At 36.3% G+C, this 15,991-nt stretch overlaps 1 protein-coding gene across 2 annotated transcripts in view; it reads right to left on the bottom strand.

Annotated features, from left to right (window-relative positions):
- Window positions 1-15,991, bottom strand: part of STK3 (serine/threonine kinase 3) — a 275,492-nt gene that overhangs the window by 109,421 nt on the left and 150,080 nt on the right. For both annotated transcript variants that reach the window (XM_032858619.1, XM_032858620.1), the window contains exons 7-8: window positions 9,967-10,104; window positions 4,157-4,282 (exon numbers count right to left, since the gene is read on the bottom strand). In XM_032858619.1, coding sequence (XP_032714510.1) covers window positions 4,157-4,282; window positions 9,967-10,104 — 264 coding nt within the window. The remainder of the gene's footprint in view (window positions 1-4,156; window positions 4,283-9,966; window positions 10,105-15,991) is intronic.

Genomic DNA, 15,991 nt, shown 5'->3' with positions numbered 1-15,991 from the left:
TATGTGGCTATTCAGTTGTCCCAGTACCATCTGTTTTTTCACCAAAGAAACTCCATACCTTTGTTGAAAATCAACTGGCCACAGATGTATGGGTTTATTTCTGGACTCTCAATTCTATTCCATTGGTCTGTATATTTATCCTTATGCTGGTACCACATCTGATTACTACAGCCTTATGTTAAGTTTTGAAATTGGGAGGTGAATACATCAACTTTGTTCTTCTTTTTCAATATTGTTTTAGCTGTTTGGGGTCCCCTTGATCCATCTGAATTTGAGCGTTGGCTTTTCCCATTTTGCAAAAAAGATCAGTGATATTTTGATAGGGATTGGATTAATCTGTGAATCACTTTGGAAAATATTGTTATTTTAACATTATTAAGTCTACCAGTCACTTTATACAGGATATCCTTCTGCTGATGTCATAGGTACTCTTTAAGTTCTTTTGGAAATGTTTTGTACTTTTTCACTGTACAAATCTTTCACCTTCTTGCTTAAATTTATTCTGATGAAAACATAACTGATTTTTGTATGTTGATCTTATACCCTGAAACTGTGCTGAACTTGTTTATTAGCTCCAGTAAGTTTAGATGTTTTTGAAAGACGCCATCCAGGAAGCTGCTCTAGCTCAGGGGCCCAAAACAAAGGCAAGTCTCTGTGCTGGTCCCTCAGGGAATGACCAGGCAGGACAAAATGCAAAGCCACAGTTTTCTGAGAACAAGGTTCTTACCGCTCCCCCCACCACCCCTCTCTGCTGTTGTTCCCAAGGCTGCTGCCAAGCTAGAAAATGGGAGGTGGCGGGCATGTAAATCTGTGAAGGCATAGGTTCTTGGAGCTCCCCACTCCACCACTGTCCATGACCAGTAACTTCTTTTAACAAATCAAATGTGGCAGAAGGGACAGTGTGCAACCTCAGACTATGTCATAAAAAGCACTGAGATTTCCTCTTGGATCACTTACTCTAAGAGAAGCCAGCTGCCATGCTGACAGGACTCTCGAGTAGCCTTAAAGAGAGTCCCACATGACAGGGAAAGGAAGCTGCACACCAACAGCCCTATGGGTGAGCTATCTTAGAAGACAGTCATCCAACTAAGCCACTTCTGAAATAACTGATCTTATATATAACTGATCATGAAATAATAAATGTGTATTGTTAAGTTGTAATAAGTTGTAATGTGTATTGCTGCTAAATTTTGGAGCGTGTGGTATTTAAAGCTGAGACTCAAAAGATAAGAACCAAGTGACTCCAGTACTCAGGAAGAAATGTTTCAAGCAAAGGAAGGAAAGGTTTTTGGCCACATCAGAAATAAAAAAAATTTGAAAAAAGACAGTCTCTTCAATAAGTGGTGCTGGGAAAACTGGACAGCTGCATATAGAAAAGTGGAACTGGATGATTCCTTTACACCATACACAAAGATAAAACTCAAAACAGGTGAAAGACCTCAATGTGAGACAGGAATCCAACAAAATCCTAGAGGAGAACATAGGCAGTAACCGCTTCAACATTGGCCACAGCAACTTCTTTCAAGACACGTCTCCAAAGGCAAGGGAAACAAAAGCAAAAATGAACTTTTGGGACTTCATCAAGATCAAAAGCTTCTGCACAGCAAAGGAAACAGTCAACAAAACAAAGAGGCAACCCACGGAATGGGAGAAGATATTTGCAAATGACACTGCAGATAAAGGGCTGATATCTAAGATCTATAAAGAACTTCTCAAACTCAACAGTCAAAAAACAAATAACCCAGTCAAAAAATGGGCAGAAGACATGAACAGACACTTCTCCAAAGAAGACATACAAATGGCTAACAGAAACATGAAAAAGTGCTCAACATCATTAGCCATCAGGGAAATACAAATCAAAACCATAATGAGATACCACCTTACACCAATTAGAATGGCAAATATAAACAAAACAGGAAACAACAAATGTTGGTGAGGATGCAGAGAAAGGGGAACCTTCTTACACTGTTGGTGGGAATGTAAGCTGGTACAGCTACTCTGGAAAACAGTATGGAGGTTCCTCAAGATGTTAAAAATAGAGCTACTCTACAACCCAGGAATTGTACTACTAGGTATTTACTCCAAAGGTACAGATGCAGTGAAAAGAAGGGGCACATGTACCCCAATGTTCATAGCAGCAATGTCCACAACAACCAAACTGTGGAAGGAACCAAGATGCCCTTCAACAGATGAGTGGATAAATAAGATGTGGTATATATATTATATACAATGGAATATTACTCAGCCATTGGAAAGGATGAATACCTACCATTTGCATCGACATGGATGGAACTGGAGGGGTTTATACTAAGTGAAGTAAGTCAAGCAGAGAAAGACAATTACCATATGGTTTCACTCATATGTGAAACATAAGCAATAGCACAGAGGATCACAGGGGAAGGGAGGGAAATCTGAACAGGGAGAAATCAGAGAGGGAGATGAACCATGAGAGACTATGGATATGGACCCCAGGAAACAAAGTGAGGGTTTCAGAGGGGAGGGGGTAACATGGTGATGGGTATTAAGAAGGACATGTGTTGTGATGTGCACTGGCTATATACGTAACTAATGAATCTTTGAACACTACATCAAAAACTAATGATGTACTATACTATATATATATATATATATCACACTATATATAATGATGTACTAACTGAACATAATAAAAAAAGAAATCAAAATAAAAAATAAAAAAAATAAAAATAAAAAATCTGAAAGAAGATCAGTCATGCTGGAGCTCCGCAGAGGAGAAGAAAATAGTGAAGAAAGAGATCACTGAAGCAGCAGAAAATCACCGAAGTGACTATAACAAGGTATTAAGACTAGTAAAAACTGGTAAGCTCTGGAGTCATCAATGGTTCTTTATCCATCAAAAATGGAAACTGGCCTATAATTATGTAGGGAAGACAGAACAAAGCAAAACAATCAAACGCCACTGACAGCTAACTGAAGATAGTTTACCAGCCCAGCACTCATATGAAGCTTGCATAAGGTAAAAGCAAGGCAGATTGGTACAACCACAGAAGGGCAAAAACTAGACATTTTTGTGAATATAAACTTATCAGAAATTATGTAACTCTGCTAAGTCAACATTGTTTATTTCTGAAGTACTGGTAAACATTTGATTGAAAAGTGAGCATAAAGCATTAATGAATGAACATGGGATCTTTTACAAGTTTTTTATTTTTATTCTTGGTTCCTCATTAGCTTTGTGAAATTCGGTAAATCACTTCTCTCCTAACCTAATTTCACTCATCTGCAAAATGGGATAATAACATATATATGTGACCAATCTTTTTTTTTAAAGATAAAATAATACATGATAAATAATATATATGGTATATGATAAATATATGATAAATAATATATGATAATATATGATAAAAGTGCTTTTAAAACTACAAAAAAAAATCTAGAAAAAAATCAACATTTACAAATGAGAAATCAATAACTGTACCTACCAACACACAGGAACCTAGGGTGGGAAGTATAAAGCCCTTTGAATGCAAAAACCAAGGCCTTTACCTCATTCCGTATCACTTATTTAACTTTATAGAATTAATACACAATCCCACAGCTACAAATAAAACCATCTTTATAAAGATGTTATTTAAAATTCTGAATGGTGGATTCATTAGTAAAAATCTTACATCTATAAAATAAGTTTAAAACATCTGTCTCAAAGTTGATCAAAAATCAACTCTGCCAAGATGCACACTAGTTCTTGTCCTGGGATACCTTATGACACAAGGTTTAATAATTGGTGAAAAGGGTAAAAGAATTTCAAGAAATCCCCATTGGATAACTAGTCTCTGAAATTAAAACTAAATGTAAATTAGCAAAATAATACTATTTGTGTAACTATAAGATTAAAACAAACTTCTGTGGGAAAATATAATACTATCAATGACATTTTCAATCAGTAAAAAAATAAAATATTTGTGTTTTCAAATTTTACAACTATCTGAATACCAAGAGGTATTCATCTCTGGATCCTAAACCAGAAAAAATTGTACAATTTAAAAGAAGGAAAACATCATTAGTGAAGAAGAGAAGCATTAGACATCATAAAATGTGATACATAATTATGTTATTTTGTTATTAAAAATGACTCAGAAGAAAAGAAATAGACTTTTTGAGGGTATTTACGAACCGAATTTTCTTCCTCCTCTTCCAATTCTCGCTGCTGCTCTTCATGTCTTTTAGCTTTGATCTCCATAGCTTCTGTGATCAGGTCTCTTAAAATTGATACAGGCTTTGCATTCTTGATAAAAGGATGCTGGAAAAGTAAAATTCAATAGTATAAATTCAAAAGATTTCTCTGAGTGATAACTAAAATACATTTAAAAAAGGCAAAAATGCTAACCAGTATCATCGGCTTCAATGACTGTTCTTTCAACCAGAATTAAATGTATACATTAAGAAAAGAGAATATTTCAGCTGCTTTAGAAATTGAGATTCTGTTTTTAGGTTTAACTTGATTCTAGGAAACTATTAAAGCAGGCACAAAAAACACAATCCTGTTAATAAAACTACCTTACCCTTAAAAATATAATTGTCCAAAGGAAGTATAAATTAGATAGTGAAAAAGATAAGAAGAACTTTTTTTTTTTTTTAAAGATTTTATTTATTTATTTATTTGACAGACAGAGATCATAAGTAGGCAGAGAGGCAGGCAGAGGGTGGGGGGAAGCAGGCTCCCTGCTGAGCAGAGAGCCCGATGTGGGGCTCGATCCCAGGACCCTGAGATCATGACCTGAGCCGAAGGCAGCGGCTTAACCCACTGAGCCACCCAGGCGCCCAAGAAGAACTTTTTAACGAGTGGTGATCTTCAGTTACCAGAGAGAGGTGGGTGGTGGGGATTAAGGAATGTACTTGTCGTGATGAGTACCGGGTGTTGTATGGAAGTGCTGAAACACATATTGTACACCTGAAACTAATATTACACAGTATGTTAGATAACTGGAGTTTAAATAAAAACTTTTAAAAATTAAAAAGTAATTAATTAAAAGCCATAAAAATAAGAGATTGGTGATATTACATATGAAAATAAAATTATTTTGGTAATACATACAAATTTTAATTAACCTTAATAAACTGACAGTGGTGAAAAGGAGGGCAACTACTTCATTACTTCTCTTATATATTTTTTTTACTCTATTATCTTTCAAATAATATAATCATCCCCAATAGCAAAATAACAGCAATAGAAGAAAAATACTTTTCAGAACATAATTGTCTCTTTTCTATACTACGTATAAAACTTTTAACTTCTTTTTTTTTTGCATTATCCTGATCTTGCTAAAATATTTGAGTTTGCTACTATGATTCTGATAAACAGAAGGGAAACCACAAGAATAGGCCTAGGTTTATGGACACTGGGGAGGGTATGTGCTAGGGTGAGTGCTGTGAAGTATATAAACCTGGCAATTCAAAGACCTGTACCCCTGGGGCTAATAATACATTATATGTTTAAAAAAAAAAAAAAGAATAGGCCTGAGTTTTCAATGACTTTTTTTTTTTTTTTTTTTTTTTTTTTGAGAGAGAGCGAACAAGCACTTGAGTTAGCAGGAGGAGAGGCAGAGAGAGAGAGAGAAAGAGAGAGAGAAAGAAAGAGAGAATCTCAAGTAGTCTCCACATGGGAGTCTGGAGCATGGAGCCCGATGTGGGGCTCAGTCTCACCACCCTGAGATCATGACCTGAGCTGAAATCAAGAGTCAGATGCTCAAATGACTGAGCCACCTAGCACCTCTTCGATGACTTTTTTATGAGGGGGGCTGGGGAAGGGTCAGAGAAAGTAAAGGGACAAGTACAATTTGAGACAGACAACTCTTTGAGGCAGCAATACAGCTTCAAAATGTAATTTTCATAATTATATGTCAATAGACAGTTATTGTAATAAAGATCAACAGAACATAAAAGTATTTCCTCAGGAAAGAAGAGGAAGACCAGACATTCTCAGATGAAGGAAAACTAAGAATTTGTTACTACAGACCTACCTTAAAAAAATGGCTTACAGGAAGTCCTCTAGATAGAAAGGAAGTAATAGAAGGAAGGACTGTGAAACATTAGGAGAAAGAACAATGGAAAGAGCAAAAATAGCGTAAATACAATAGATTTCCCTTATTCTCTTTTCTCAATTGTTTAAAGCTTAGAGCAAACACCATAACACAGTTTGATAAAGATCTTAAAGTATGAAGAGAAAGTACTTTGACTACTGTAAATGGGAGGGACAACAAGGTAGATAGTTTCTACTACTCAGCTGAACTGGTGAAATGAAAAGTAAGTCACAAGCCACAGGAGTGCAGAGTAACCCAGGACACCATCTGTTCCAGCCAAGCCCAGGGGTCAATTCAAATAATGGCAGATCTCAGTCAACCTCACATGATCACAGAAGAACTTCCTGGGGCAGAAGTTGACTTTAGGATGGAGGCTGCCTACCAGCAACTCTAGTGCCACTAGGCTGAACTTGAACCCTGTCCTTTAACATCTTTGGGGTTTCAATTAACTCATCTTTTGAAAACGACTATGAGTTACCTAACAATTTCAAAGGATCCTTTCAGTGTATGATTCTTTAAATTTAAGCAATTATTTATGATGTGCCATGGAGAATAAACCACCATAACAAATTCAGCATGAATTTCCTTTTAAAAACTGTTTCTTTTTCAGGGTCTAGAAATCAACACGGTATCACCTTCCAGGTAGGCTATAGATGTGTCCACTAAAACTTCATAGTAAGACTGTCCTCTGAGAGTCATAAATCAATTCATAATATGTAAGGCGTGCAAAACTCCTTTAAGGGACAGAATGGCTTCTAGGCATCTAGCAAAATAAGACTCAAATGAGTCTAATGAGACTCAAGATAATTATTCTACCTAATACACATGTAATTTTTTAAAAGATTTTATTTATTTGAGAGAGAGATCACAAGAAGACAGAGAGGCAGGTAGAGAAACAGGGGGAAGCAGGCTTCCTACTGAGCAGAGAGCCCAATGTGGGGCTCAATCCCAGGACCCCAAAATCATGACCTGAGCCGAAGGCAGAGGTTTTATCCCACTGAGCCACCCAGGAGCCCCTCCAATATACATGTATTAAGCACCAGATACCAATATATGATATGCACTTATGGGAACACCATGGAATGACAACTAGCCTAAATGAGGATGAGAAGACGTCTTCCTGGAGGAATACCTAATTTGAATGAGAAACAATTAAAAGAGTAAGAAGGAGTCTGTTTGTGAATGGGGTTTTTAAACTAGGTTGTGGTGGGGGAAACAGTGTGAGAAAAGGTATAGAGGATTGAAAAAGCATGGTCTGTATAAGAAACTACAAGTCTATTATTTCAGAATTTATACAGGAAAAGAAAGGAGGTAGCAAGGGGTCAGTTAAGAAGGTAGGCCAGGGGGATGCTCGGGTGGCACAGTCAGTTAAGCTCTCAACTCTTGGTTTCAGCTCAGGTCTTGATCTCAGGGTCATGAGATCACACCCCACTGCAGACTCCACACTCAGCATGGTCTGCGGGAGATTCTCTCTCCCTCGCCCTGTGCCTCTGCTGCTCATGATTGTGCATGCTCTCTCTCTCTCAAATAAATAAATCTTAAAAAAAAAAAAAAAAAGCTAGACAAGGAAGAGTACATTGTAACGGAGGGCCTTGAGCAGTCAATAGTAGCTCAATAGAGAAAAAAACCAAGAAAGCAAATACTGGCTCATAAGCACTACACAAAATTAGTTGCACAGTTTACTCTTATTATAAAGAAAGATGTTTGAGCCAAACCCAACTAGAGACTAGAGAGCTTGTTAATGTAGCCCATATAGGTCAACCTCTAGGGCAGAAAACAGAGTGGAGAAAGAGTGGAGCTAGGGTACAAATGGAATAAACCTACCACAGTCACGTTCACGGTGTGATCTTCAGTGAGTCATTTAACCTTTCTGGACTTCAAGACCATCATTCACAAAAATTAAGGAATTATACTGGAATATTTCTTTCTTTCTTTCTTTTTTTTTTAAGATTTATTTATTTGAGAGAGGGAGAGGGAGAGAGCGGGGAGATGGGCAGAGGGAGAAAAACTCCAGCAGACTCCCCACTGAGCACAGAGCTCAATCTCGTGACCCATGAGATCATAACTTAAGCCAAAACCAAGAGTTAGACACTCAACTGACGGACTGACTGAGCCACCCAGGTGCCCCTGGAATATTTCTTAAATTCTTTTTTATCCTAAAAACTCAAAGTAAAAAAAAAAAACAAAAAACAAAAACCCAGAATTTATTTTCTTAAGATCAGAAAAGATTATGGACCAAAGTCTACAAAGAAATATTTGTTACATTATCTAAAAATCAGTTACCAGATATATTTGGATTTATTTTCACCATCATTTTTTATGTTATCTGTCCCACTTTTTCTGTTTTTCTTTTCTCCCCATTCCTTTCTTGCCTTCCTTGGGGTTGACTAATTCAGATACTCAACAATATCAATCAACCCTTGAGTTATGTGCTCTAAATTCCTTTGAAATGCTGACAATATTTCAAAATAAATGTTTCAATTAATTAATTTTTGAAAGGTAATCCCTACCTATAACATGGAACTCAAAAGGCTCAAAAAGCATTCAGAAAAATGTATGTCTCCATCCCACTCCTGCTTCTCAGCCATGCAGTTACTTTCTCTGGAGGCCAGTTTCTTGATTATTTTTCCAGAGCTACTCTACTACAAGCTCTGACACGGGCATATGCACATGATTTATATATGAAAGACATTATAGGGACGCCTGGGTGGCTCAGTCAGTTAAGCGTCTGCCTTCAGCTCAGGTCATGATGCTGGGGTCCTGGAATCCAGTCCTCTATCAGGCTCCTTGCTCAGCAGGAAGCCTGCTTCTCCCTCTGCCTGCCATTCCCGGATTATGCTTGCTCTTTCTCTGACAAATAAATAAAATCTTTAAAAAAAAAAAGAAATTATAATGAAATATGTAATTATATTCTTTATCATTTATATGTTAATATAACATATTGGTGGGTATATATGACTGAGTGAATATTATAATGAATATAATAATATAAATTACAATGATATATACATATATGTGTGTGTAGGTGTGTGTATTCTGCCAATCACTCCTCTCAGTGGACCTTAGATTGCTTCCAACTTGTTGACAGATATTTATGTTGTTTCCAATCCTTTGCCATTACTAGGTACTATGAATACTTTTACACATAAGTTATATCACACATGGTTAAATTTTTCTGTAAAACAAATTTCTAGAATGTAATTGCTGGGTCAAAAAAGAATTAATTTCCAAATATCGAGTCTTATTATTAGCTTAGAGGTCTAAGCCAATTTGGTGGGGAAAATAAAGACACAAAAACCTATTAAAATGTTAAATTATTTCTGACTGTGTTAGATATCAAGGCAGATTAAGAGAAAAAAAAATTCCTGGCACTCTGAATATAAAATCTACTCATAACAGGAGTACTAAAAGGACATAAGTAATCTTGTAACCAGTATGTATATACAACATGAGATATTTTCAAGGAGCTCTCAATAACATGAGATATTTTCAAGTACCATTCTGTATGGTAGATCAAAAAGTCAAAGAATAATTGCTGGGTCAACAAGTAACACATCAGGGAAAAAACATGAAAAATAGTAATAGTGGAGAAAATAACTCATTTCTGAAATGAGAACACTTTGGAAATTTTGTTTTAAACAACTCTGGAAGAAAGAGTTGACAACAACAACAAAGAAACAGAAAAAAGGGAAAAGACAGAAGACTGAATTTGGAAAACAGAAAAGAAAAAAATGAGACAAAGAAAAGATGGAGGAGAAGAATGGTGTGTCTTTGTCAATCCATATATCCTCGAAGATTTACATCTTGAGAAATCAGTTAAATAAACCCACCACAATTCCGGTCAGTGTGAGACAGCTACCAGGTACAGAGAAAACATCTTTCCCTTAGGTGAATGAGCACTGACCTGTAAAAGCTGTGTTGCAGTAGCTCTCTGCTCAGGATTCTTCACGAGACACTTTTTAACAAAATCGGTGAAATCATCGGACCAAAGTTCTGGCTTCCTGAATGTTGGTGGTGGATTTGTGGGAATCATAAAAATAGCCTAGCAAAAACCAAATAGCCAAAAGACACAGTTAAAGACACAGTAAGAATCACAACAGCACACCAAATAAACAAATCTATCTTCCTATCAGACTCTAAATCTGAAAAACAAATTTAAACTGGTCTAGGATTTCCAGTAAGATTGCAATTCAGGAAGCAAGTCCATCTGCTACTAATGTAATCATTTCCCATTAAATTTCCTCTATTTGAATTGTAGCTCATTGAGCACATCATTCTTTATTTTATCTATTATTTTTATTCAGTCTCCAAAGAAGACTGCAATTCTAACCCTTTTACCCAACTAAGGACATTCTCTAATTAAACAGATGGATTCCCTAATATTGCTACTGCGTGCCAGATTTACTTCCCATTTCAGTTTTATAGAAGTACTGCTACTCAAAATGGGTAGAAGCAGCCCAATGTGCTTCTGCAATCCATAATATTTAAGTATAAACAAAATTACTACTGTGATTTGAAATAATACTAATAGAGCCAAGAATTTTATTTCCTAATCTAAATACATGAGTCAGGATTCCAAATAAAAAGTTTCAAAGGTAATGTAACACTTGCATTTATTACTAATTATTTAAATTAGTAATACTATCTTAGAACTAATTAAATACATTCAGATAGTTCAAAATTCGAAAGTTTTAAAAAGTCTTCCTATCATCCCTGTCCTCCTAGCTATCCAGCCACCCTTTTTCAACCAAGAGAATCAATCCCTAATGTTCTTAGGAAATCACTGTATGTAATGAATTAACTTCTCTCTTGGGTATCTACAATAGCTCCTGATAAAATACTATTTGTAAAACACCATTTTCTTTGAAAAGATATAAAAAATGAGAACATAATAAAGTTAAAACAAATGTATCAAGCACTACTACTACTACTACTACAATCACAACTGTGACAGTCAAAGAAGTTCAAGGTCATTCAATGAAATATGAATGAGGAAAGACGATTAAGTGGAGAAAATATAGTGTCTTCCACAAGTGGTGCTGAGAAGACTGGATATACACATGCAATAAAAATGAATTTGGGATTCTTAAGTTATACCATATACAAAAAAACTGACTGAAAATGGATCAATGACAGTAACAGTAAGAGCTAAAACTATAAACATACAAGAAAACATAGAGGGAAAGCTTCTAGACAATGGATTTGGCAATAATTTCTTAAATATCATACCCAAAATCCAGGCAACAAAAGAAAAAAATAGATAACTGGACTTCATCAAAATTTAAAACTTGTGCATCAAAGGATACTATCAACAAAGTAAAAAGGCAACCCAAAAATGGGAGAAAATGATTTGCAAATAGTATGTATGATAAAGGGTTAATATCTGGGATATATAAAGAACTCCTACATCTCAACAACAAAATAACCAAAGAACCCAACTTAAAAGATGAGCAAAGAACTCAAAGAGCTATTTCTTCAAAGAACATACAAATGGTCAATAAGTACATGAAAAGGTACTCAACATCACTAATCATTAGAGAAATGCAAATCAAAACCACAATGAGATACCTCTCACATCCATTAACATGGCTATTATTTAAAAAAAAAAAGAGAGAGAAAATAACGAGTGGTGGTAAGATGTGGAGCAACTGGAATCCCTCATACATTGCTGGGGGAGATGGAAAATGGTGCAGTTGCTTGAAAAACAATATGGTGATTCCTTAAAAAATCAAACATAAAGTTACCACATGTTTCCCTAATTCCACTTCTGAGTATGTATCCCAAAGAAGTAAAAGCAGGAAAGAAGAGATATTTGTATACCCATGTTCACAGCAGCATTATTCACAGTGGCCAAAAGATGGAAGCAAACCAAGTGTCAATCCAAGATGAATGGATGAACAAAACATCGTGTTTACACTGTAAATACACACACAGTGGAATATTATTTAATCCTAAAAGAAAATCTGACACATGCTACAACACCAATAAACCTTGAAAACATTATGCTGAGTCACAAAAGGACAAACATTATATGATTTTTCTAATATGAGGTTCTTGGAGTAGTCAAATTCATGGAGACAGAGAGTGACATGGTGGTGGCAAAGACTTGTGGGAAAGCGGGAATGAAGAGTTAGTGTTTAGTGGGCAGAGAGTTTCAACTGGGAAAGATGGAAAAATTCTGGAGATGCGTAATAGTGATTGCTGTATACCAATGTGAATGTACATGATTTTACAGAACTATATGCCTCACATGATTAATTTTATGCTGTGTATTTTACTACAGTAAAAAAATATATAGATGAAGGAAAACATAAAGTAATAATCAAGTTCAGAAGTACATGTTAAGTGACTGCCAAACACAAAGCATGGTGTTAAGCATTAAAAGGAGCTCAAAGAAGCAGCAGGAAATACAGCAGGGAAATACTACCCTTAACAAACTTCTAACCTAGTCTAGCAATCAAAGCACAAACAATAAAAGAATTAATAACAGTATGATAATAAGAGAAATGATACAAGGCACATAGAAAAGAGGTCATTCTCTTAATAAGAAATAATAGTGTAAGGAAAAGCAAGAGAGTGGAACAGGCCATCAGGAGGAGCAGAGAACAACTGACTGCATAGTAAGGGACTAGGAAATAAGAAGATCAGAAGAGGAATGGAGGACATGAAGTTTGGTCATCAAGAAAGCACACATCTGGAAAGAAGGGTTTTTTTTCTGGTGTGTGTATGTATTTATGTGTTTGATTGGACTGCTTATGACCCAAGAAATAGATTAAACAAAAACAAAAACCCTGGAGATGCTCTAAATATGGAACAGAAAAGGCAATTAGGGGCTAGGATAGATGCCCCAAGATGAGTAATGAAGGGATCAAACCAGGATGGTTTCTACAGGAATGAAATGGAAGAAATAAGGTAGGAGATACTAGAAAGGAAGAACCAAGAATATATCTTAACACTGATTGGGAGGGGTGAAAAAAAAAGAATGAAAGATTATTCTAGAATTCAAGAAATAAAAAACCAATACTTTAGCTGCAAGGCATTCAGGTATTCTAACAATTCACCACATCATTCTTTTGAAAAAGCCCTTGCAATATGCAACAACTGGCTACAATGTGTTAACACTGATTTCTGACTTGGAGGGTGATCCAAAGGACATTAGTGGACAAACCCGTGAAGATTCAATGTCAGAGCCTGTTGCTTCTAGGGTAAGAGTTAATCTCTTTATTAGTGTATTCATCTTCTTTCAAAAAAGGGAAAAGCCTTTAATAGAAGAGAACATTCTTAAACATCTTACATCATATTACATGTATTTACATCTAAGATAGTCCTTCAAAAGCAGTGCAGCCAGTTTTATGACACAATAAGCACCTATGAAGTACTCCCTGTGTTCAAAACTATGTTCTAATAAAGTAGCAAACTGATAGGCGACAGGCTAAGTAACATCAGTGGACATACTTTGTTCAGGCAATATCAAGTCCACATTTCTACAAGGTGAGAATCTGCTGCAATTAGGCTGACTTTACCCAGGATGTATGTTCTCCTGGGGTCACAGGCCTCATTTAGCCTGGCTCAATTACCTACTTTACCTGATGGTTCCTTCAGGTATCTAACTTTGTGAGCCCCGCTATCACCGATTTTAAAATAAGACAAAGATCTCAAAGCCATGGAGCCCAGAGTTAACTTGTGGGGTAGAAAACTACACATAAAACAAACAGCAAAGAGTGAAGTGCTAGAAAATAAAGTTCTGTAAACAACCTAATTAATCTCAGCTCCATAGTTGAAGCAGAACCTAATCTGGCTTTGATGGGCAAAATGGGGTTAATATCAGCTGCTGGAAAGGGCACCCAGGAGCACCTGCTGCTTCAAATCAAAGAATTGAAAAATATATTTGAACCTCATCTCCGCAAAATCAGTTCAAAGCACCCCATAAGCCCCTATACAGGCTGACCTCAAACTATAGGTAAATGATACAAGATTGTCTAGATAAACGTTGTTCATCTGCACTTGTTACAAATTGATGGATAACAACTTAGTGATTTATGTTCTTGTAGCTAATGCTCTCCTTTGAACTTTGAGCCAATGAGTTGCAGTCTTATCTTCAGATAATCTTAACATATAAGGCTCACCTCGGCAGTAGCTATTAGAAGCTCAAGGATAAAAAACTTAACTCTAACTCTTATTTACCCAGGACTATCATAAAGCGATCCTAAAATGTTCACATTCTATTCTCAAACAAGCAATTAACTGCGTACGGTTCAAACAAGTAAGTCTTATTACACGATCTACCAAGTGTAGAGACTCTAAAAGTCTCCAGGAAAACCACTATACCCTTTTATTTCCACCTTCATTTCTTTAGGTTAGATAATCAATAACAAATGGGAGGACTTTCTCATAGACTTAACTTTGTTCAACTAATTTAACCTAATCACGAATCATAAAACATCCTCTTAAGAATCTCCAGGTTTTGTATGAGCTAATTAGGTAATATGCCCCTGCTGTAGAAAGTTTTGGCAATCAGTGGCTAGCCTTAGACTAACAATTCACTCCCTTCCTTGCCACCAACCAAATCGCATGGACACACATTACAGCCATATAATTTATCTTATCTCTAACACCATTTTGATTGAAGAATGTTAGTACAATAAATGATATGATTATCCTTGTGTTTGTTTCTATACAATGTGTTGCTTAACTACATATTGAACCTCTGATTAAGTTTTAAAAAGAACTTCCCTGATCACAAGTAGTCTAAAGAAGCCAAGAAATGCAAGTGCCTCAAAACAACTAATTGCCTCGAAGTCTGGAATTTCACGCCCTCGGATTCCAGGAGCACCCAGATGTGGAAAGAGCTGGAGCTGAGAAACTACATTCCCTGCACTTTATAATCCCCGTGGAGTGAGTCAACACAGACGCCTTAAGTGAAGGTAGCTGCGTTTGTGAATACACAGAAGCAACGGACATGCCGGAATAACAAAGAGATCTCGGCCACTATTCAAGAACCTCAGGTATAGGAACAAAAGGTTATCTTCCTAACAAATAAATGAGATAAAGAATGAGAAAGCACTTTATAAAACTTCAAAGAACTAAACAAACATAGCTGTTTCCTGATAGCAAACATAATACGCAGGCAACAAGCTACTAAATCAAATGAAAATAGACAGTTTCTGAAATGGATATATAACAAAAGTAATTTTTAAAAGACTACACAAACCCCTGGGGAAAAAAATATATTATATGTTTATAAAAAATAAAATTAAAAAAAAAAAAAAAGACTACACAAATAAGAGGGCAAAGAGTACAATGGAATGAAGTCAATGCTGGACCTAAATCAGAATAACAGGCTTGAGCTCTCGATTGTCCTCTGACTGGTTGTGCAGCTTTACGTTCTTCATGTAAGTGAGGATGCTGGACTGGATATTTTTCAGGTTCCTTTTGGGGTCTGAAAGACTCTGGCACTCTACCTGCCTAGCACTCGAGGAGTTCAATCCTCACTAGACAAATACTGTTAGGAAAGCAGACAGAAGTGGGGAACGAGAGGGAAGGATAACAAAAGACCTATGAGATGTTAATACAAAAATACGAATCTACATCTTTATTACCACTCCCTCAAATGCAACTTGGAAATAGAGAATACTAAAACCCACAGTGAACCTTGCTCTTAGGGTGCAGCTTCTACAGTAAGTTCAGGGTTAAAGTACTGCAAGCATGACCTCACAATTCACTCCAACTCCAGTGGCAGGAACTTTGATAATTATTAATCTGCCCAATAAAGGGCAATTTGCCTGCCTAGGAAGCAAATTAAGGGAAGGGATGTGGCTGGTGTCCCCAGAACCAAGTAAGAGGACCAGCTCCAGAGGTCTGAGGCAGCTCTAGATAGCACTGGGGACAATAACGCTACCATTGTACGTAGCTATCTGACCTGTTTTACT

The sequence above is a fragment of the Lontra canadensis genome, unplaced genomic scaffold, assembly GCF_010015895.1.
Source record: "Lontra canadensis isolate GAN:19392208 unplaced genomic scaffold, GSC_riverotter_1.0 scaffold15, whole genome shotgun sequence".
NCBI classification, from domain to species: domain Eukaryota; kingdom Metazoa; phylum Chordata; class Mammalia; order Carnivora; family Mustelidae; genus Lontra; species Lontra canadensis.
Note: the sequence above shows the minus strand (reverse complement) of the source record. Positions and strands in the feature narration are given on the sequence as shown.